We start from the raw sequence: 24,092 nt of genomic DNA, 5'->3' as shown, positions 1-24,092 counted from the left end.
AAACTCCTGACCTTAGGTGATCCACCTGCCTTGGCCTCCCAAAGTGCAGGGACTGCAGGCATGAGCCACCGCGCCTGGCCGGGAATCTCTTGACATACTCCATAGTATGAGGAAAATGGGTTGGTGGCAAAAACTGAGCTAGTAAATCACTGCCCATGTTTACAAGCCTAGATTTAATAGTGACTTTCTCTCAAAAGCTATCTCTGGTCTCTGCATGTCGTTTTTTCTAATATCAGGCTCGGAAGAGTGTAGGCTCTCTTTAGCTTGGAATTTCTTTTCTTTTTTTTTTTTTTTTAGACAGAGTTTCACTCCTGTTGCCCAGGCTGGAGTGTAATGGCGCAATCTCAGCTCACCGCAACCTCCGCCTCCCAGGTTCAAGAGATTCTCCTGCCTCAGCCTCCCAAGTAGCTGGGATTACTGCCATGTGTCACCACGTCCGGCTAATTTTTTTGTTTGTTTGGTTTTTTTTTCTTTTGTATTTTTAGTAGAGAAGGGGTTTCTCCATGTTGATCAGGCTGGTCTCGAACTCCTGACCTCAGGTGATCCACACGCCTTGGCCTCCCAAAGTGCTGGGATTACAGGCGTGAGCCACCGTGCCCGGCCAGCTTGGAATTTCTAAGTGGATTTTTTCTTAAGGAGACCAACCCTCCTGGTTTGCCTGGTACTCTCCCAGTTTTAGCATTGAAAATTCTGTGTCCCAGGAAATCCTCAGTCTTGATATTAATTGCACCCCTAATATCTTTGGCAAATGAGGATGACTAGTTAACCTAGTGTCCTAGAGAAGTGCCTAGCTGGATTCACCTAGAAAAGGGAGGAGTCACTAAAAGTCTCCCCAGTCTCCCTATGGCCAAGGTGCTCCCACCTGCTAAACTTGCCTTCTCATCCATGTGACAAGAGGTGCACAGAAAAGTCTTCTCCCTTCAACTCCCCAGCATGCATGCTTTCTCCTGTTTCTTTCTGGACAGTGTCATATCAAAAAGGAGACATGACAACAAGCCATTAGGTCCCACAGCATAACCAATGTGCTTGAGATGGGAATGATCAAAGCTTTACCAAGGGCTAAGCCCTGGTCTTAGAAACTGGAGCAGAAAGAAACTATCAGCTGCCGGGCGCGGTGGCTCACGCTTGTAATCCCAGCACTTTGGGAGGCCGAGGCGGGCGGATCACGAGGTCAGGAGATCGAGACCACGGTGAAACCCCATCTCTACTAAAAATACAAAAAATTAGCCGGGCGTGGTGGCGGGCGCCTGTAGTCCCAGCTACTCGGAGAGGCTGAGGCAGGAGAATGGCGTGAACGCGGGAGGCGGAGCTTGCAGTGAGCCGAGATTGCGCCACTGCACTCCAGCCTGGGCGACAGAGCGAGACTCCGTCTCAAAAAAAAAAAAAAACTATCAGCTAACATATTCACAGGGTAATAGAAAAGAAGACATATAGCATCGCCATGGCAACCAGCCTCCAAAGGCCCCCAGCACCTGCTCCATTCTACACAAGATTTCCCCAAACAGGGATATTTCTTACTTCCTTGTTTTTCTTTTCAATAAAGATGTTAATTTTATTCCCCCTCATTTGTGCTTAATGTTCCAGTAGCAATTTAGCTCCTTCTGGGCTTTCCTAGCCCCTCCCTGTCTCTCCCAAACCTTTTCTTCTCCTGTCTCCCATCCTTCCTTTCCCTTCGATCTCTGTTTTTTTCTCTGCCCCCACAATTCCTGTCCCTGCTTCCCTAGACAAATATTTCCAACCACCTCTCTTCTCCCAGAGCTAAGCCCTCTTCCAGGATGTTTTATCAGCTGCGGTTCTGATGGCCTAGTAAGTGTTGGTCTTTGCATTGGGTGAGTTATCTATGGTGCTCTCTTGAAATCCCATGCCCTCTGTTCTGGTGTCCCGCCACACCACCACCATCCCACCTCCCTAAGCTAGGGGACACAGTTTAGTAAAACCATTTTAGCCCACAGAGCAGATGAAGGGAAAGAAAGGCTGCAGGGTGGAGAATAGTAACAGTTGGGGTTTTTTGAGTGTTGATTATGTGCCTGACCCTACTTTAGAGCTTTATATCTATTATCACATTTAATCTTCATGACAATTCTGATGGCATAGGTTTTATTGATTGATTGACTGAGACAGACTCTCGATCCATCACCCAGGCTGGAGTGCAGTGGCCTGATCTTGGCTCACTGCAACCTCTGCCTCCTGGGTTCAAGCAATTCGCCTGCTTCAGCCTCCCGAGTAGCTGAGACTACAGGCACCCGCCGCCACATCCTGCTAATTTTTGTATTTTTAGTAGAGATGTGGTTTCACCATGTTGGCCAGGCTGGTCTCGATCTCCCGATCTCAAGTGATCCTCCTGCCTCAGCCTTGTAGGTGTTATTTATGACTTCACTTCACACATAGGGAAACAGAGACTTAGACCGGTTATGACACTTGGAAAAGGTCACGGAGCTAGTACGTGGTAGTGTCAGGATTTAAACCTAGGCAGTCTGATAGCCAAGTCTGCCCCCTTTCATGAAGAGGTTTCAAAAGAAGATCCTGTCTGCATTCATTGAATGGGAATGGGGTCCTGGCAAACCCTTTCATCAGCATTATTTGAAGGGTGTCCCTGGTCAATAAAACTGTCCTGTAAAAAAAAACACATGTCCTTCTGCTTAGGTCCATGGGAGCAGTGAAGCAGAAAGGCAGTGGAGGAGCTCTCACCGTGAGCCTCTTCTCTCTTCAGTTCGTTCACACATTCCCTCATTTGTTCATTCATGCAACACACGTTTAGCAAGTATTTCCCATGAGTTAGGCTCTGCCCAGCCTATCCATAGGCAACTGTGTTGTGGAGAGACCGCTGAGTGCCAGGAACCCTGTCTATGAAGTCTGTCTCTCCACCTGCCATTTCTGAGCTTGTTTCTGGGGACAATGATGCTTACGAGTTGACAAAAATCATGGCTATGGAAACACCTAACATGATGCCTGACATAGAGGGGTTAATTTTCTAGAGGCAGAATCACTTCTACATGGGAAAGTTGTACCAGAAACAAAGCAGGGTGGTGCTGAATTTTCCCAGAGGTGAGATGGGCCTGAAGGTGCTTGGCTCCTACCAACTCTCAGGGTTGGCTCTCTCAAAGCAGGGAAACCCAAGGCTGCCCGTGGCATGACCCTACTTATCTCTTAGAGTAAGCAGCTTCCTCTTTCCAGATGGTTTACTTCTGTGGTAGAAAAAGAGACCCAGCCCTCTGCAAAGCAAGCATTTGGTTCCAAAACCAATCTTCTGTGCTGACAAAGTCTCTAGATACAGACAGACACTGCTGAGGCAACATTATTATTATTATTATATTATTATTATTATTATATTGAGACAATGTATGCCCAGGGTTGCAAGGGAAGGTGGTTCCACAGAACAGACATTAAATAAATTATTTGAGTAAGGGAGGAGAGTACAAACAATTTTAAGGAAATCTGGCCATTTCCATTTCTCTCTCTTGCTTTCTCCTCTCTTATCCTCTTCATTCTCTCAGCTCTGACTTTAGAAGGAGAATGAGTTACTGAGTAAATAGTGGAGGAAGTCGTTTGTGTGGGGACACTTTAGCTGACTTTTGGCTTAATATTAAAGGACTCCCTTAGCCCCACTCCTGAACATTTTCTGCAACTTGGGAAGGCCAGATTGCCTGGGCCTGTGCCTGTCAGGGGGAGTTCATGGCCACAAGGTGCAGTGCACAGTGTGTAGGAGTGCACATGGGTGCCTTGTGGAGAGAGGCCAAGGGGAAATGTCACAAAGCACAAAACAGAGGACTGGTTTGAGCTTTTGGGGGAAAGCAGTAATGTGACGGGGGCCGCTGGCCTGGAAGCCAAAGTTTCTGAGATCTAATCTAAACCCTGCACCAAATCACGGACCACCTTGAACCTGTCATTTCACCCTTCTGTGGCCTTCAAGAAGAGGGGACTGAATTAGGTCTTTAATATCTGGTCATTTCTAACTTTTTATAACTTGGTGGTTTTGCCTGAGATGTTGGGGAGTATGGGGGATTCTAGCCCTTCTTGTTCCTTTGCCCCATGCGAGAATCTCCACTTGAATTTCAGTCTTTTTTCCTTTCCTCACCAAATCAATATATTTCAGGCACCAAATAGAAGCCACAAGGCACTTCTAAGTTGTCGAAAATTACAGTCAAGGCTACTTCCATCTCTGCTCGTGGTAGAGCTAGGCCAAGCTATAGGGCAGGGTTGAAGAGGGTTGGTGGCAGGAGTCAGGAGGTGGTGGAGCAAAGAAGATTTAACCCCTTAAAAAAAAAAAAAACACCATATTCATTTCATCCGTGATTCGTCTAGTGGCTGAAAGGATCCCCTTACTAGGATGGAGACAACTTCACCATAAGTCACAGCAAAGTTTCTTTTTTTTTTTTTTTTTGAGACGGAGTCTCGCTCTGTCGTCCAGGCTGGAGTGCAGTGGCGCAATCTCGGCTCACTGCAAGCTCCGCCTCCCAGGTTCACGCCATTCTCCTGCCTCAGCCTCTCCGAGTAGCTGGGACTACAGGCGCCCGCCACCACGCCCGGCTAATTTTTTGTACTTTTTAGTAGAGACGGAGTTTCACCGTGGTCTCGATCTCCTGACCTCGTGATCCGCCCGCCTCGGCCTCCCAAAGTGCTGGGATTACAAGCGTGAGCCACCGCGCCCGGCCCACAGCAAAGTTTCATTTGGGAGGAAGTACTGATCACAACTACTCACTGTTTCTTAATATTTAAGGATCCAGTTTCTTCTTACTTGACTGGAGCAGCCAGTTGGGGGATAGGCCTACGTGGCTTTGTCTCTTGACTTGATGATGAAATTGTTTGACTTTGGGAAAAAGGCCTATGCCATCGCCACGCTCTGTGGAATGCAGGCTGGAGAAAGTTTAGTTTCTTCCTACAAAAGTCTCCAGGAGGTCGGGCACAGTGGCTTACACCTGTAATCCCAGCACTTTGGGAGGCTGAGGCAGGAGGATCACTTGAACCCAAGTTTCCAGATCAGCCTAGGCAACAAAGTAACACCCCCATCTCTACACAATAAAAACTTAGTTAGGTATGGTGGAATGCACCTGTAGTCCCAGCTACTCTTGAAGCCGAGGTGGGAGGATTGCTTGAGTCCGGAAGATCAAGGCTACAGTGAGCCTGTGGCTGTACCACTGTGCTCCAGCCTGGGTGACAGAGTGAGACCCTGTCTCAAAAAAAAAAAAATAAAATAAAGAGTCTCCGGGGGGCCTTTGATTCCTAGGAAAGCAGGATGCTTGTCCTTTCTCTACTCTCTACTCATCTGCTGAGCCCAAAGGGAGCTGCATGGCAGAATCAAGGCTCATGAACAGATCACTCTATACTGCCTATTGCCCCATTCTTCAGGTGAAGAGAATGACCTTGATTCCTACTGGGTATCAGGAGACTTCACTTGATCTCTGGAAGATGATACTCTGAACCTGCAGGTGAGTAGAGGTCTGAGTGGATGCAGAGCAGTGGAGAGGCCAAAGACTGAATATGAAACTGGACATGAGACAGCCATCTAAATATTTTCTGAACACTAACTACAAAAAGAAGCCTTGCATTATTTCTGCTCTAGTCTATCTTTTTGGTTTGCTTGATTTTCACCAACTTGCAAACATGGTATAGTTATGTTTGGGAAAGTGGAGTTGGAATGAGAGTGGAAGTGTAAAATGTGAGGCAGAGAAGACAGAGATGTATAGTTTTTAGTCTTCTTTTTCCCATCTGTAAAATGAATCTAAGAAAGACCGATAATAGCAGATCACATTCAAACTAGGAGTTAAAGACACTGAAATTTATCGAATAATTGATATGTATTCCATCAACTTGAAAGAAAGGATTGTCCTGATCTCTGATAATTTGGACACACTTGAGGGCCAGAAACTTCTCTTTCTTTTTTTTTTTTTGAGACGGAGTCTCGCTCTGTCGCCCAGGCTGGAGTGCAGTGGCGCAATCTCGGCTCACTGCAAGCTCCGCCTCCCGGGTTCACGCCATTCTCCTGCCTCAGCCTCTCTGAGTAGCTGGGACTACAGGCGCCCGCCACCACGCCCGGCTAATTTTTTGTATTTTTAGTAGAGACGGGGTTTCACCGTGGTCTCGATCTGACCTCGTGATCCGCCTGCCTCGGCCTCCCAAAGTGCTGGGATTACAAGCGTGAGCCACCGCGCCCGGCCTAGAAACTTCTCTTTCATAGTAACTAGAATGCCTTTCCAGTCTTCATAGGGTCAAGAGAAGCTTTTTGGGGTAAAGAAATGGGGAGGGACCTATGGAACCATTAGAATCTATGGTGAACTGAGTTCTACACTAGGATTATTATTATTATTATTATTTTGACACAGAGTCTTGCTCTTCTCAACCAGACTGCAGTGCAATGGCGCGATCTCAGCTCACTGCAACTTCCACCTCCCGGGTTCAAGCGATTCTCCTGCCTCAGTCTCCCGAGTAGCTGGGATTACAGGCACCCGCCACCACGCCCAGCTAATTTTTGTATTTTTAGTAGAGACGGGGGTTTCGCCATGCTGACCAGCTGGTCTCGAACTCCTGACCTCAGGTGATCCACCTGCCTCGACCTCCCAAAGTGCTGGGATTACAGGCGTGAGCCACCGCGCCCGGCTTACACCAGGATTTAATTAATGCAATTAACATGAGCTAAGACTCCCCAGGCCCTGGCCTTCTTAGCACTGATTAACAGCTGCTCCAGGATTTGGTCTCTGGTCTGAGGCTTATCTCTTTAGTTTAGCCTTCTCTGGGAATCTTCTGAATGCTGCTGGTTGCTACTTTATCTTGAACAGAATCTCAGCAAACATTTAGCCAGAATCGGAGCCATCAGAAAAGAGCCACTTCAAATTCTCTACCTCCAGAGCTCAGGATGAGCTGAGCTCCCTGGCCCTCACTTCCAGTATCTTCCTGGGTGTTTCTCTGCAGTGCTAAAATGTTCATCCCTACTCAGTGAACTTTCTAAATAGTCCTCTTCTACTTTATCCTACCATTTCATATACCTGGTTCTGTACACGGAAAATAGTTTGGTCTCCCAAGTGCTTTTGCTTAAGGTGATGCAACTGAGCAGACTTCCTGGATCTATGCCATGGCTTGTCTGAAAATGTCAAGTCCTCAGCATCCTGTTTGTCTTTCCTGAAACTGGACCATAATTGAGGCTGATTATACTGGATTTGCAGTTGTGAAACAGCACCTGCCTTTGACTCAGCAGTGGGCACACTGCTGTGGAAAGTGAGGGGATTATAGAACACGTGGGATTTAATGCATGGTTAGAAAGGCAATGTGAAGGTTACAGAAAGAAACTGACAATGGGCAGGAAAGAAAAGTCAGGGTTCTCAAAGCAACACTCTCTCAGTGTCTGACGATGATGTTGCTGACAGTGCAGGAGTGGGTGGCAGCAAAAGCTCGTGTGTGTGACCTGCTGTGTGGTTTGGAGTTGCCTATTGTCTGATTAGTATCTGAGGTGACTCTTTAGGAGTGCCTGTCATTGATTAGAATCTGTGATTTGGGGCCATATGCAACATAACTCTGCAAAATGAATACCTCCCCTACCTTGTGCAAAGAGAAGTGGCTCAATTTGGCATCTTACCTAGGGATTCCAATTATTCTGGGCAAGTGACTGGCTAGAAGCACTTCATTAGCACAGTAAATGTAGAGACCTCAGCCACAAAACAAAGACAAGATCTACCTGCACTCAGGATAAAATGGACTAGTCATCACACTCCAATTTCTTTGGCCACACACTCTTGGATAATAATTGTTAGCAACAGGGATATCATCTTCAGATTATCAAGGAGAGTTCTGTGTGTGTGTGTGTGTGTCTGCATGCACACGTGTATACTCAGATAATGAACACTACAGAAGTGCAAGTTTAGGCTAGTACATCATTTGTAATGTTAAATTTATAATTTTGGCATATAACATTTGCCAACTATAACTATATGATTGGTGTTAGTAATGCAAATTCAGATTTCTGCGCAATTCTATGTAGTCATCAACCAAACTATTCTTTACTTTAGTGTCCAGTGTCCTATTACAACAAACATTGAATTTATTTCATGGTAAAACCAAAAAGGAAAAACAGAAGAAAACACAGGAGAACAGACAGAAAGATAGACTGAAGGAAAGATAAAGTGAAAAGATTGAAGAGGCAATAAGGAAGAAAGGAAGGATCCTAAATAATTGGAAACCACTCAGAGAAGCACCACAGCTAAGGATGCTGTTAATCTCGCCTAACTCTTCTAGTGAGGAAGGTGCTTATTAACAGTTGCAGACAAATATGTATACATCATCAGAGATAATCATGAGATTATCTTTTCGGGGTTCTTGGGCATGCGTGTTCTGTAGGGTTGGATTATTGAAGGATAAGCTTCTTGAAAGGGTGTCTAGCAGGTGGTGACCTGTGTGATGTGACTAGCAGAAAGATTCTGGGATAGATAAAAATGAAGCTCATTACTGCCTGCTGAAAAAAATAGTCTATTTTCTAGGCCATATAATAAATGCCCTACTCATATACTGTGAGAGGCACTCAGGCCCTGGGGCATTGCTGATGACTCGGGCAGAAGCCTTCTTTGGGAAGGAATTACATTAGTGACCCACTAGAATGTAAGCTACATGAGGGCATGGACTCCATCTGCTTTTTTCACTGTTGTATCTCCAGAGCCTAGAATATCTGGCATCTGGCATATGATTTGCACTCAATAAGTATTTGTTGAATGCATGCATGAATTAGTGGGAGTGTGATCACTCAGTAAATTCATTTTTCCAAGTTCTGTTGCTTTTATGTTATATAAGGGCTTCATGCCTTACATAGCATGCATTATCACAATCCCCAAATGAGTAAAATAAGATATTCATGAACATGATCACAAGCAAAAACCAATTTACCTTTGAGGAGAGGCATGACATGGTCCTATCATCCCCGAACAAGAATGTTGCAGAGTTACAAGAGCCAAGACACAAGGAAAGTCAATGCAAACTCTGTGGAAACCTTAATGAAACTCTTCTGCACAGCTAGTGAATTGCTCTCAAGTGGCTGATGTGATGAGTAACGATTCTGCAGGTCCATTCAGAAGGAGAGAAATGATGCATATCTGGATGCTAGTCACTACACCTTCCCTAGCTGGAGCTTCACCACTCTGTTTTTCCCTGGATTCTTAACAGAGAGCCCAGCAACAGAGGCAGGGCCATTGTTCACTGGTGCCATCCTGGTGCTGACTTCTGGTTTGTCTTTGGTGACTGAGAGGAATTTGGTTAACCTCTCCACTGGCCTCCCCCAACTTCACATACTTCACATTTTGTCTGCAAAACTCATACCTGAAATATTCTATTAAACAAAAGGATGAAGCCAAATCTTTGAAGCATCAGACTTGAACCAGTCACTGTCCAAAAGTCAAGAGAGCACTGAACGTGTCTATCATATCTGCAGTTTTGTTCTTCCTTACTCCAACTCAGTCTAGGACTGTGAAACCTCCACCACCACTACTGCCCCCACACACTGGGCACCATCCCCTTAACCCTCAAGGGTGAAAGAGCTTCCTGCCTCTGATGCCAGTGCTCCTCAGCACCAGAAGTTGAGCCTCCACTTTCAAGTAAATTGTCATATCCTTGGTAGTTGAAAATAACCCTGAAAAGAAAAATTCACACGCAGCAAAAAGATGCAGCCTTGCTCCTTAGAGATCAAACTGAAACGCCACGGTCATTGTCAGCAGATTTTCAAAAAGGCGTCTGTCTTTTTTTCAACCCCCCTCCAACTTCTTACCCTAGTGCTTCTGAAGAGTAGCTAAAGCTCTGAGAGTTTCCTCAGATTGGGGAACACAGCCTGCCTTTCAAGGTACCCCTCAGCTCACTCTCTACTTCAATAAGTGAGATAGGCAATCCGGGGGCCATACCATCTGGGTAATTGGAGTTGAGTCCAGAAAGGTATGCCAAATGGTTCTCCAACTTTGCCCCCCAAAATGTAACCCTAGAAGTCACTGAATTTACCGAACAATACCCATCCCAATGCAGACCTGCTGCTCCTCAGACTGAGGTTTCAGGAAGCCTGCTTGTCAGCAGGGCACAGTTGCAATTTTCCCTGCATAGGGTTGAAATGTAACAGACTCTTTTCCGGAATGAAACACTTACGAAAATGTGCTTAATCCATTTTTAGCAGCTTGGTAGTTTTTTCATGACAAAATAATATCTTTCATTCTGAAAAACATTTTGCCTATTGTAGCTTCTATACAACTTCAGCACTGCAATAAAGCCAGTTCTCGGGTGAGTATGGCAGCCAGTTGCAAAACAGGAAAAGGGTGCGATATATTTTGGAACATGACGATGCATATACTCCATAGCTTAGTGATGAGAAGAGAAAAAGGTTATGGGGCGAGGCTCAACGCAACTTTGTACCCTTCCCACAGCAGAAAATGCTGAGGTCATCTTTGGAAAGTGTCGCTTCCTGTTGTTACAGGGAACTCTTCCAATTCACACCTCTCCTGCTGCTTGTGAATGCCTAGTGCAGCTTACCCAGTTCTTTACCTCCTTTTCTCCCTTCTATACTCCAAGAGCCTGCTTCCAGCACCCTAGGAAAGCTGTATCTCTTCACCATGTCAGCCAGACATTTGGTCATAGCTACAGCCTCTCACAAGAAGGGATCTTTCCTCTCATGAAGCTGACCCTGCTATGATCTCAGCACTCAGAGATCCAATCTGGCACACAGGAGGTAGGACCGAGACAATAGACAGGTCCCCAGGGTCCTTTGCCTTCCATTAGCTAAGAATTCCAGATGACCGAGTGTGAGGCCGCAGACCTAAGGCACAAGGGAATAAAAACTGCTTTCTCATTTTTCCTTATTATCATTACGTCATGCTGGCCTCTCTGTGTGTGTCAAACTTCTTGTTTGACAGAGAGATGCAGAGGCACTGAGCTTGAGGAAATATTCCTGCCCAGGATGCATCTTTTAACAAATGTTCACTAATTGCCTATAGTGTGCTGGGGATTTGGTGGATGATGTGTCTCTGCTCATCAGGGAGCTTGCGATAGTAGGGGACACAGGCAAGTAATCTGGTAATGTGACAGTGTGACAGAGTGCTGCAAAGGTGAGGGTCCTGTGGGAACACATTGGACAGTCTCCTGTCCTAGACCCAAGGGACATGGGGTTAGCTCCAGAAGTGTTCCTTGACAAAATGACAACAAGACTCAGTCCAGAAGGGTAAAAGTGGAGGGAAGAGTACTTTGGATAAAGGGAACAGCATACAAAAACACCAGGAAGCTGAAGAGACAGAACAGGCAACTCTAGATGCATCAGTGGGACAAGCAGAGTGACCAACCTTGGGCTGCAGCCTGAGAGCAATGGGGGAACTGTTGAAGTAGGAGAAGTGACATGATGAATTTTGCCAGAGGAAGTGAATTGCACAGAGGAGACAAGAGCGACACCCCTCCCTGCCAGACCCCCAGCAAGGAGCTCTGCCCTGGGAGGTTCTGTAAGGCTCAGTTCCTGCCCGTGGGGTTGGGATTATGATGCTTAAAGGAAACAAGGAGGGAGGGTGAGCAGGTGAAAGGGCAGCTAAAGACGTTTTAGGGTATTTTACATTTACTGACCATATAGGCATTATTTGAGACTTGTAATGTTCTCAGTCCCAACTCCAAAAGCCCAGCTCCCCTGTCTATATTTTAGTGTGTATTTAAAATTCTCCTCTTACCCTTTCATTTATGGTTTGAAAATTTCTCTTCCTTAATAATAACACAGCCACAAGGGAGCTGCAGCACAGGTTCCACTCATGGCTGCCTCATTATTAATCCTTCCGTATAGCTAATAGGCCACGTAGAGGAGCTTCCAATCCCCTCAAACCCTCTCTGGCAAGGTTGAGGAGGCCACAGTCAGCTCCAGGATTGACCCTCGGAAGGTGGCACAGACCCCTCCCCACAGCATGCAATCAGAACTCCGCAGAGCTTGCGGGAGAGTCCCCCCTGAGGGAGAAATGAAAACGCTTGGCTTCTCACTGTTGTCGTTTTGGAGGAGAGTGTGACAGAGTGAAGATACAAGGGAGGTGGAAAGAGAAAACCAGGGATGGAGAGAAAGTGAGGAAGAAAGAAGAAAGGGAGACAGGCACAGAAAGTGAGACGCAGAGAAGAAACAGCGAGGAAGATTGAACATGGAGATGGACAGAGGGTCCATGAAGGAAAATTTCAGGGACGGGGGAGGAAGAGAGGAGTAGAGTGAAAAAAAGAAGAGAGAGCAAGAGGAACTCGGGGAGGGGAGAATTCTCAGAGGTGTTTAGATAACACATCGGAACCTTTGAGGGAGAGTCAGGCAGGAGAAAATGGAGCTGCCAAAGCACCTGGTTGCTGTAAGCAAATGTGCAAGGGAGGAGGCCAGCCCACCCCTCTGCCTCTGTCCTCCATCCAGGGCTGAGGGCCACTAGGTCACTGCTCTTGACCCGCTGCGATTCCTCTGAAGCCTGCAAAGTCTACTGTGTCCCAGCCTTGCTCTGCATCTCTGTCCCTTCCCATGAGCCAGGCTGGGGAAGGAGTGTCTGGGAGGAGGAATTCTGAGCGCTATAGAGGACCCCAAGAGACGACCTGAGGGAGGAAATCCTGCAGGGGAATGGCTGCACAACTACAAGGGCGAGGTGGGATGGGGGCAGGTAGACAGACGAAGGGACAGACAGCCTGTCAAGCAGGCGGACCGCACCTGAGGAGGGTTCCCAAGTTCCTCTGTATCATGCATCTCCTGTGTCTCTGTCCAGAGAGTTGGGGGAAAGCTATTCCTGCCCTCAGCCTCTTCACCTTCTCTCTAACCTGAAGCTGTCAGCTTGAGAATACCTGGTGGCGCTGCCTAAACCCTCTCAGGTCTTTTTCTCCCTGGTAAAAATCATTAGGACTTTACTGCTGGGCTCCAGCTTGGCTCCAGGATGAAAGGAAAGCTGGTTGGGGGTGGGAGGTGGGGGGTGGGGGGAGCAGGGCCGCTTACATGCCCTCCTGCAGCTGGGGAGTTAGAGGTTGGACAGAACACCTCTGGCCCTCCCCAAGCAGCCACGGCAGCCCAAGCTCCTCCCTGGCACACAGGCAGGCTCTGAACCCCACTCCAGCTGCTGCCGACTGTGCCTTTAAATTGCTGCTTTCGGAGGGTGCATCTAGGGGGAGGTGGGAGGCAGGAAAACATCTTCCCACCGGTCTCCCTCCTCCCTCCCCTCCAAGACTCTTCAGGGTTTGGAGAGTGATTGCTGCCCAGAGAGAATCTTTTCCAGCTCCCGGCTGGCAGGCTAAGGCCCTCCGGAGCCCAAGGCCAGCCCAAGCAGAAGCCAGTAGGGTTATCTGTGTCAGGATCACTTCCAGAGGAATAGTTCTGGCCCCTGGCAGGTAAAGACGGGCCAGAGGAGAAGAGGCAGAAGAGGAGAGAGAGCAGGCTCTTTGCGAGCAGCCCAAGTTGGAGAAAGGCTCTGTACTTTTGGCGTTCCTGCAGGGATATCCCCTCTCACGTTGGCAGCCAGGCTGAGAAAGGGCTTCAAGATCCCCGCGGAATGACAACTCTTGTTCCTGCAACCCTCATCTTCCTTCTTCTCTGGACCCTGCCAGCGCAGGTCCTCCTCAGGTGAGCTGAGTGGGGGTGAGAAGGAGGTGCATGCAAACACTAGCCAAGGGGGCTGGGCAACCTGGGCATCTGGCACACTTTCCTCTAAGTTTGCACAAAGCCCGCAGTCTGGAGGGCTTCAGGGGAGGACACGCCCTCCCCCAGTTAGGACCCCAAGAGCTTTTCATTAGAGATGTCAAGGCACCAGTCATGCTGGGAATGTTTCTGCACAGGTGGAAGCTTCCTAGGCCCGGGTAGGGGCTACGCAACTAAGCCCCAGAATGGAGGGTGTCTGTCCAGCCACCTAACCCTGTTTCCCTATCATCTGGGCCACACACTGCTCAGATCTCTAAAAATGACAGCAACATCTGTCAACTGCCAGCCCAAGAGGCTTCAAGTAGCAGGGGTTTGCCCCAAGACCGCATCAGGATGGAGCTGGACTAGACATTCTTTGGCCTTCTGCAGTCACCCTGCCTGTGCTCACTTGGTTGCTCCCTATTCCTTGAGGGGGAACAAGTAGCAGTCACTTCCTGGGCTTGCAGGAAAGACATGCTTTGGGCTCCCTGTAAATGTTCCCCCACCAATTGCCCCTTTCTCATTAGACCAGGAGCCAGCCTACGTTGGCAGGGTGAGCTGAACAGGAAAGATGGCTGTAGCCTGAGCTGGCTTGATCATAAGAGGAGTGCCTCCCAAGGTGGAGGGGGTCAGTGCCACTGCAGCATACTCCTCCTCCTCCTCCTCCTCTTAATCCAAGAAACATCGCAGGGCTGCTTGCCTCTGCGAAGCCTCCTGCCCCACTGTTTGCAGACACACTGGCTGGCAGGCAGGCAGGGATGCAGAGCAGGGCAATAAACTTCTAAAGAGTGAAAAGCAGCTCAAAGTGGAATGGCAGCACAGCTGGAGTTGACAGGAGGATGCAGGCAGAAGGGGGCACCACACTGGGCCTTGCAGGCCCTCCAGGAGAGGAGGCTGCCTCAAAGCTCAAGCTCCAGTAGCAGCATTCCCACTGGGGCTTGAAAAGCAGAGGCAGTTAGAGCAAAACGGGCCCTTAGAGAGTCTGGAGTCCAAGTCCTTCATTGTACATACGGAAACTGAGGCCTAGAGATGGGGAGTGACCTGCCCAAGGTGGCTCAGCTACCTAGCACCAGAGTTAGAGTTCTCTCCCCCCACCGCCCCAGGACTTTACATGAGAAAGACTGTCAGCTCTGGATCCTCCTAGGTCCTGAAGGTGTTTAGGGCTTTCCAGGAATGAAAGAGAGGAAGGAGTGGCTGCACACGGTGACTCTGCTCTCAGGTCCTCAGACAAGTTAGCCCCAGAAGAGGGTACTGCAACAGGGGCTGGGGCCTGAGACTGCTAAGCCCATAGCCTGTCCCAGGACACTAGGTCTAGGATTAGCAGGAGAGGTGACCTGAGAGTGGGGCTGAGGATGGCGGGGAGGGTCCAGTTTCTCCATGTGCAGGACCATGTGGCCTCCCAGCAGGCAGGTGGCAGGTGGCCAGAAGCAGCAGCAGCAGCAGCAGCACCTGGCTAGCGTGGACATCCTGTGGTGAAGTCACAGACTTCTGCTTGCTCCAGCACCACCACCAGCCTCCTTGGATTTTCAGAGCCTGCCTCTGTCCCCAGGGTAAGGGCTTCCTCTTGTTTAGAAGATTCAAGGAGGCAGGACTCTAGACGGTTAAGGTGGGGCTGCCACTGACCTTCCCCTGCTCTGGCTCCTTGGCAGCCCACCCTGGGCTGCCTGCACCATAGTATTGTGATAGATAGAGCTAGTTTTGAAGTCAGTAGCTCTGGATTTGAATCCTGGCTTTACCACTCACTGGCTGCATGATCGTGAAGAATTCACCTCACCTTGCTGATCCTCAGTCTTCTCATTTATATAATGGGAGTAATCATAATACTTAGTCGAGAGGACTAATGTGAGAACTAAACTAGACAGAGTGTGTAAAGCATTTAGCATGGTGCCTTAGCTATTTTTATTATTCTATCGGTCACTGGATAGTACATGGATCTACTGGGAAAGAGGAGCCCACTGGCTCAAAGAAGACTAGTCCCCAGCAGGACAGCAGTTACCCTGCTGCCCAGTCCCACAGTGCAGCAGAGGCAGTGACAGTGGTGGAGTCGGCTATAGAGCAATGACAGCAGGCAGGAGGGAGCAGGAGGTGCCTGGCCCAGCCTGGAGTCCAGCTGAGCTCGGCCCTGAGCACTGCTCCTGTCCCCAAGGCTTTGCTGAGCTCCTAGTCCCTAGTTTATCTGTTAGCTGGCAAGTTGGTAAGTAGGCATATGGAAGGGGCTTTGCTGCTGTTAGAGGGAAACCCGTTAGGGGAAAAAGGGGCTGGCTTCTAAGCTATGCCAAAGCACACTGGCTCCTTCCTCAAAATCAAGCTGTTAGCGGGGAAAATATGGGAGTTGACCTCAGCATGTCTACCCTACCGGGAGGCTTTTCCCCGTCCCTAGAGTCCTGCTTCCCCACCATAGTTGCCAAAACTAGTTCACCTGCCTGCAGTGGCATGGCCCTTAACTAAAACGTAGCTCAAACATAGCTTCCTGTTGGAGCACATGCCAGAAGCCAAAACTCCCTCTTCAGAAGCTGGGTCCTACTTCCTGAGCAGCCCAGCATAAAGCCCAAGCAACTGAAGCCAACTCTCAGAAATACAAGTTGTCCTTGAGCCCTTCCCATCCTTGACTAGGCTAGACAGGCAAAACTTTGTAGTAGCCACATCATTTCCCGCAAGACATCACTCACTGAGTGTTTTCCAAGTACCTTCAGAAAGAGAACACTGGATGAGGCCTCAGCCTAGGGTTTGAGTCCTGACCCTGTCACTAGCTCTGAGACTTTGAACAAGTCATTCTTCCTTTTGAAGCCTCAGTTTTCTCATCTGTAAAATGGGAAGAACAGTCCTCACCCCTATCTCACTGAGAACTGGGAGGGTAAGAAGATCTACTGTCTGTGAAAACGCTTTACAAGTACTAACTGGCAGGCTGCCGTGTTGACTTATGGCATTTTTGTTCTCGTTTTGCAAATGGCATCCAGAGACCCATCGTCTTCTATCCTCCTGCCTGAGGGGTATGGAAACTGAGAGTCTGTGATAAGTGCAGCACACAACTGGCCTCAGACTTTTTTACCTCTCCTGTCCAGGGTGGCCTTGGCAAAAGAGGAAGTCAAATCTGGAACCAAGGGGTCCCAGCCCATGTCCCCCTCTGATTTCCTAGACAAACTTATGGGGCGAACATCTGGATATGATGCCAGGATTCGGCCCAATTTTAAAGGTAAGAAATCTTCATCCTATAAAAACCCCTCCCTTCCCACCACCTTTGGCAGCACACTAGCCAGCCAGCCCCTATTGCCTCCCCTAAGGAAACGAGGCTGGAGGTCCAGGGCTGGGGCTGGTTCTAACAGCTCAGAAGGAGCCTCCTCACCCCATTGCCCATGGGCCTGTGTATCTGGCACTGATTTCTCCCAGCAGTGCCCTGGCCTGCAGCTCAGGGTAGGAGTTCTGGAAGCTGCTCCCAGCCTCCTGGAATGCCCTGCCAATGGCCTGTGCTTTGCTACCCTCAGGCCCACCCGTGAACGTGACCTGCAACATCTTCATCAACAGTTTCAGCTCCGTCACTGAGACCACAATGGTAAGGGATCTCCCTGCTCCCCACTTCCAGCCTAGTGTGAGTGGGAGGAGCCCACCAGATAGCAAGCTGGCATCTTTTGCCATATCAGCCCAAGGAAGGCTCCTTCTCCAGTGAAAAATGCCTACTGCCCCTGAGATGTGTTCCCAACATTCCTCCTCATGGCCCTCCTGCCCCTACGGGCTTGCTGGGCCCCTGGGAATGGCAATGTTTCTGAAGGGCCCATATCTGCACCCTCCCAGGACTACCGGGTGAATGTCTTCTTGCGGCAACAGTGGAATGACCCACGCCTGTCCTACCGAGAATATCCTGATGACTCTCTGGACCTTGATCCCTCAATGCTGGACTCTATCTGGAAGCCAGACCTGTTCTTTGCCAATGAGAAAGGGGCCAACTTCCATGAGGTGACCACAGACAACAAGTTACTGCGCATCTTCAAAAATGGGAACGTGCTCTACAGCATCAGGTGCACCGGGTGGATAGCCAGGAGAGTTTGCGTTAAGGGGAAGAATTTGGATGAAGACTGAGGGGTGGGAGGAGGGTTCCCTTGCACTGTGATGGGCCCCAGTAAGCCGATGTCACTTCTTTCTTACTGTCCCCACTAGGTTGACCCTCATTTTGTCCTGCCCAATGGACCTCAAGAACTTCCCCATGGACATCCAGACCTGCACGATGCAGCTGGAGAGCTGTAAGTGTCTCTATAGACTCACAGAGAGCCTGGAATAACAGCCAGTTAACCCGACCTCATGACATCACAGACAGGAAAAGGGCCACTCAGAGTTGGGAAGAACTTTCTCAAGCACACCCAGCCAATTCTTGGCACAGATGAGACTAGAAACCAGGGCTCCCTAACCCCTAGCCCAGTGTGTTTCTCATCCCCACATTATTTGCTGATCTGGCTGTTCCATGGGGCTGGGGAACAGGAAGACATCGGCCTTACGCACAAATGTGTTTGTGCCGTTTTGGGGGGCGATTTGAGCGACATCTTCTCTGCCCAAACGTATGTCCCCTCTCACAGTGCCTGAAGTAGTTCCACCTTTACTTCTCTTGAATTAAGACATTGAAGATGCCTATAAAAATGCCAGACTGGGCAGGGTGGGGGCACTCGTGGAGCCCTGATTCCCCACAAGCACAGATAACCTTTGTAGAGAGGCAGGAGATGACAGTTCTAGGCACAAGACAGTGCCTAGAATGAAGAGGTCAGCCAAGGGCTCCTCTGTGGCAGGGGTGCCAGCCTGGAGGGGCTGCCCAAAGTGCAGAGGAACCAAGGATGACAAGGTTGGGCCATCACTTATTTCCACTCCCTCCTCATCTCCTGGGTCAGGGGAGACTGTTAGATCTGGAGCCATCCACTAGATGTTCACAGAAGAAGGCTTATAAGGCTGTTTCCAGCATAAAATAACTGTGATGAATAGAATGTGTCCTAGGTGGTCAGCTCTTTAGAGTTCTTAAACCACTTTCACATCCAGGCACTCAATATCCCTTCATGGCAACACTGAAAAGTGGGGAGAGCAGCTACTATAATTCCCATTTTACAGAAGGGGAAGCGACTTACCCAAAGTCACAGAGCTACTCTGGGTCAAGGCCCAACACTGGATGTCTGTGAGCCTTGGTGTTTCTGCTCCCATTTCTGCCTGACATCTGCAAATATGGTCATATACGTGGCATGAGCCCTCATGAACTGCTATGTATGTGTGAATAACTTGGCATGTTCAGACATTAGCTTTAAATTTGCCCCAACTCAAGGCCCTGGCTAGGATCTATGGTATGCACATTGTCCCATGCATGACTGGCAGGGTATAAATAGCTGTCTCCTCCCTGAGGTGATGTGGCAGAAGCCCTGGCTCTGAGGCTAGCTCAGCTTAAGACATGTGTTTGGTACACATGCTTACTCCCCTCAGTTTGAGATATGGCAGGAGGCTCCCAGCTGGGTTCCTTGACATCTGGATCTTTCCAACCCTCTTGACCTGCTTTCTAGGTCTGCCAGAATAATTTATCTTTGGGCTTTTCTCAAGCTTGAGAACAGGGTAGGAGAGGAGTCTGTAATCTTCCTGATTTACCTGCCCACTCAGGATGGGCCCTCTCCAGAAAAGTTTCCCTTTCCATGATGAGCATGAAGCTCCTAAACCCCAGAGCTTACTCCTCACCTGTTCTCCCCTGCCTGTTCTGATACTACCCCTACCCCCACCCAGCACCCACACTCTGCAGCCCTCTGCCATCTCTGTCACTTTCAGTTGGCTACACCATGAATGACCTCGTGTTTGAGTGGCTGGAAGATGCTCCTGCTGTCCAAGTGGCTGAGGGGCTGACTCTGCCCCAGTTTATCTTGCGGGATGAGAAGGATCTAGGCTATTGTACCAAGCACTACAACACAGGTAAAAACCAGGATCTTTATTGGCTGTGAGCCACAGGAGAACCTTCAGATATGAGGCAAGGGGACAAGGCAGCTGGCCTCTATGGAAGGTTCAATCTATGTCAGATATGGGGCCAGGTGCTTCATATAACTTATGTATTTGTGACAGCAATTATAAATACCATTTTTCAGAAAGGGAAAACTGAGGTTCTAAGAAGTTAGTTAAATCAAGTGTCCAAGTCACACAGCTAGTAAATGGCAGATTTAGAATTTAAATCCAAGCCTTCTAACTCCAAAGTCCGTGTTCTTGTTCCTGTGGCATGCTGCAGAGCAAATGACAGTGGGTGGACAGTTTCCCACTTTTCCTGGGGTCAACTTTGTGTGAAAGCGGGGAATCCACATCTGGTAATAGGGAGTGACTATGCTGAACCCAGAGGGATCAGGCCTGAGGGCAGTGGCCAGCTTACAGTCCACACCTCCCACTGTTGCTACCACTGCCAGCTCTCAGGAACTTCCCAGGTGTTAAATGTCAGCTAAGAAGTGGAGAAGGGCTGCTTTCCCAGGCTGAACATCTGCCCCCCTGCAGCTTAAGAGTTGCTGGCTCCACATTTTCCCTGACAATTTGTCTGCGCGGAGCTCTGACCCTGAAATAGAGGCAGCAACCTGAAGAGGGGAGATCCCGGGTCCTTTCCATGGTGGGCTGATATGTTTTGGGTGCTGCCCCATGAATATGTGTGTGCATGTATGTGGGGGTGTGGGGAGTGGGAAGAGGAAAAGGCCACTGAATTTAGAAAATGCAAGGGGGAATGAAAATTGATATAAACTTTTTGGAGTAAAAAAGTTGGCAATTTGTATATAGATCAGTGGTTTTCAGACTTCGGGGTGCATTATATTCCCCTGGGGAGTCTATTAAAATGTTGACTCCTGGGCTCTACCTCTCAGAGATTCTGATTATGGTTACCTATACTTGGAGTGATGCCTAGAAATCTGCATTTTAACAAGCATCCTGAGGATTGTGGTGCAGGTGGTCCAGCAAACATGCTTTGAGAAACTTTAGTCTAGAAGCTAAAATTGTTTTTCTACTTATTTATCCAGGAATCCTACTCCTTGAAATGTATTATATGGAAATATTCCAAAATACCGCATTGGCCTTAGACCCCAAGGGGGCTCCTGGGTGGCTGTTTATATTAGCAAAAACTTGGAACTGTTTTAAATATCCACCGATAGGGCAGAGGTTAAGTAAATTACATGTGCGTCTGCTTGGTGGACTAGTATGCAGACTTTAAAAGGGATGGTTATGAGGTGCTTATATCAATGTGAGAAAGTACAAATGAAAAAAGGTAAGATTCAGAGGTATAAATACAGAAAGATTGTACTATGGTAAAAGAAACAAACCAAAAGCATGCATTTAAAAACCTTGGGTGGAAATAGCACTAAATGTCTCCAAAGTAATGTGATACAACAGATAAGAGCAAGAACTTTGGAGGCAGATAGAGCTGAGTTTGGATTCTGGCTCCATCATTTACTAGTTGAGTGCCCTTGAGAAACATAATTTAATCTCTTCATGCCACCGTATTCCTATCTGTAATATGAGAGATAATTTTACTTGCCCCAAAGAGTTGCTATAGGATTAAATGAGATAAAGTATATAAAGTCAGGTCCCTTAGTAGGGGTTTGATTAATGTAAGCTTATGAATATTATTATTCCTTCTCTACTTCTCATTTTTTCTATACTAAACAAGTTTTAATTTTGGAATTAAAAACAAAACTGCTATTGCAAAAAAAAAAAAAAAAAAAGAAAATATAGGTACCTAATAAAGGCATGTCACGGCAAGAATCCTGGGGTGGGATGATGTGAGGTGGATTCAAGGAACAGTAAGAGGTCACAGCATCATACAATGTGTCAAAGCCATAATCAGTCATTGACGAAATCACTGGCTTTGAAGAATCAAGTAGGCCTGATGAGACTAGACCTAGGCCAGAATCAAATAACAATATATGCATCTTCTCCTTTTTGCTTGGATTATCCTGAGCCTCTGCTTCCGAGAGAAGATCTGAGCTAGTATTTTCTCAGCCCTAGGGCCCCGGAAAGCAGCGTAAAGTGAAGGCTGGCAAAGGAGGTGGAGCATTGGTCGGTGTGCCTGGGCCAATGCATTTTTTATTGGTGGAATAGAATGCTGCAGCCTGATGCTCTATGGGAACCTGCTCCTCGCTGTCTGGAGCTGGTCTCTGTTGGGCACTGTTTTCAGATGTTTGCTATCCGGCTCTTCTCACTTGCTTAAGACACAAGCAGTGTTTGTCCCAGTGAATTGTTGTTGCTAGAGAGCTTCTGGGGCACTAGCAAGCACAAGTATGGCCCCTGAGATCTAAGTGGAGTCTAAGCTAATTGCTTTGTTAATAATGATAACAATAGTAACAGCTACCTATGTGTCAAACACCTCAAATACATTATCTTGTTTAATTTTTCCAATAGCTCGGTGATGGAGTTGGTATCACTACTCTGTTTTACAGGCAAGGAAACTGAAGCTCAAAATGCTTGGGTGTTTTGCCCAAAGTCACACAGTGGAAGGTTCAGGATTCAAACCCAGGCAGTCTGACTCTGGAGCCCTCCTGTTCCTTATGCTCTTGCTGTGCGGTCATGTGAAAGGCCTTCTGCTGGAAATGAAAGTGCTGGGACCCAAAGGCCAAGTCTTTGATGGTCGCTCTGAGAGCTTCCTTAGTACATACATCTGGCGCTACCTGGGGCCATTATGAAAGGCTCATTCATTGGCCCAGCTGAGGTGCCCAGAGGCTGGTCAGTAGAGGGCTGCCCTAATCCTGTCCTAATCCCCTTAGGCTCAGCTACAGGCTGGGTACCTGGGGCCTGACACCTCACCTCTCTCCTTGCAGGGAAATTCACCTGCATCGAGGTAAAGTTTCACCTGGAACGGCAAATGGGCTACTATCTGATTCAGATGTACATCCCCAGCCTACTCATCGTCATCCTGTCCTGGGTCTCCTTCTGGATCAACATGGATGCCGCCCCTGCCCGTGTGGGCCTGGGCATCACCACCGTGCTCACCATGACCACCCAGAGCTCTGGCTCCCGGGCCTCTTTGCCTAAGGTGAAGAGACATGCAAGGGAACTTGCTTGCCGTAGAGTACCCCATTTCCCATTCATCCCAATGTGCCCTCCTGCTCACCATTTACCTTGGATTTAAGGTTGAAAAGACCCACTGGGCAAAAGCTGGTGTCCTGCATTCTCTCTCCCTGTAATATACTGCTAATAATATTGTTGACAATGTGGAGGCTGGGGTTAGGGATACTATCTGGCTAGGGAATGAGGAGAGACAGTGCCTTACTTTGACTCTCTTCAGGAAATACTAGCATGTCCTAGGTCAAAAGATCCTCAGCAAGTAGAAAGCCCTACTCCCTCGTAATACAGATGAGGAGAATACAGCCCAGAGTGGTAAAATAACCTTCTTAAGATCATGCCTTATAAGAAACAACCAAAAGAATATCAGAGGTTTGAACCAATTTCTGTCATCTTACTGTATCAGAAATTAGAAACTATCACAAAGCGCTCTAGAGACAGTATCCATTCTTTTGGGATGAGAAAATTGAGGTAGAAAATAGCAATTAAAGTCAGTGGACTCCAGTTGTCTGGGCCCGGTGGTGTTTTGATTACGCAGGAAGATTTGTGCTGATGGGACTGGGCACAGATTCTCCCTGCCTCATGTCTTCATGTAGGGAATTTAGAGGTCACCTCAAAGTCCTTAGAGTCAGCAAGGCTCTGAACAAATCAGGGAACAAGGCCATTTATTCATTCAATAAATATTTATTGAGCATGTACTATGTACCAGCCACTGAACTTTGTCATGGAGAAATAACAGGAAGCGAAAGCAACACAATTCCTTGTGGATCTTAAAATGAACATATTCCCTCTTGCACTGATTTGTTGGGAACCAGGCCCTATGATCTCCCATCTCTCAGTGCTTGTTCCTAAGAAGACTTTTTACTGGGGGCTTACGCAGCAGGTAATTTCAGACATCCATGGTGAATTTATGAATTTGCTACATGGCGGAGGTTGGGGGGCTAGTGATTAGGAGTAGGAGATTGGGGTCAGACAGATTTGGGTTTGTCTCCCAGGCTCATCATCTACTAATAATTTACCTTAGGTAAATTCCTTAACCTCTCAATCATCTTGCCTGTAACATGGGAATAAGAATATTACCAGTTCCGGCTGGGTGCAGTGGCTCACGCCTGTGATCCCAGCACTTTGGGAGGCCAAGGCAGGCAGATCAAGAGGCCAAGAGTTCGAGACCAGCCTGGCCAACATGGTGAAACCTCATCTCTACTAAGAATACAAAAAAATTAGCTGGGTATGGTGGCGTGTGCCTATAATCCCAGCTCTCAGGAGGCTGAGACAGAAGAATTGCTTGAATCTGGGAGGCGGAGGTTGCAGTGGGCCGAGATAGCACCACTGCACTCCAGCCTGGGCAACAGAGCAAGACTCTGTCTCGAGAGAAAAAAAAAAGAATATTACCACTTCCATAGGGTTATTGCAAAATATAATGTATTAACACACAGGACAGTGTTTGGCACAT

At 48.0% G+C, this 24,092-nt stretch overlaps 1 protein-coding gene across 1 annotated transcript in view; it reads left to right on the top strand.

Annotated features, from left to right (window-relative positions):
- The window catches only part of LOC129475531 (glycine receptor subunit alpha-4), a 76,519-nt gene that overhangs the window by 39,247 nt on the left and 13,180 nt on the right, over positions 1-24,092 (top strand). The window contains exons 2-8 of the mRNA XM_055267632.2: positions 13,424-13,552; positions 16,669-16,799; positions 17,089-17,156; positions 17,396-17,619; positions 17,759-17,841; positions 19,388-19,528; positions 22,396-22,610. Of these exons, the coding sequence (XP_055123607.1) occupies positions 13,482-13,552; positions 16,669-16,799; positions 17,089-17,156; positions 17,396-17,619; positions 17,759-17,841; positions 19,388-19,528; positions 22,396-22,610 (933 nt within the window). The 5' untranslated portion in view covers positions 13,424-13,481. The remainder of the gene's footprint in view (positions 1-13,423; positions 13,553-16,668; positions 16,800-17,088; positions 17,157-17,395; positions 17,620-17,758; positions 17,842-19,387; positions 19,529-22,395; positions 22,611-24,092) is intronic.

This window comes from Symphalangus syndactylus, chromosome X (assembly GCF_028878055.3).
Source record: "Symphalangus syndactylus isolate Jambi chromosome X, NHGRI_mSymSyn1-v2.1_pri, whole genome shotgun sequence".
NCBI lineage: Eukaryota > Metazoa > Chordata > Mammalia > Primates > Hylobatidae > Symphalangus > Symphalangus syndactylus.
The sequence above is the reverse complement of the archived record's forward strand: the minus strand, read 5'-3'. Positions and strand labels throughout refer to the sequence as shown.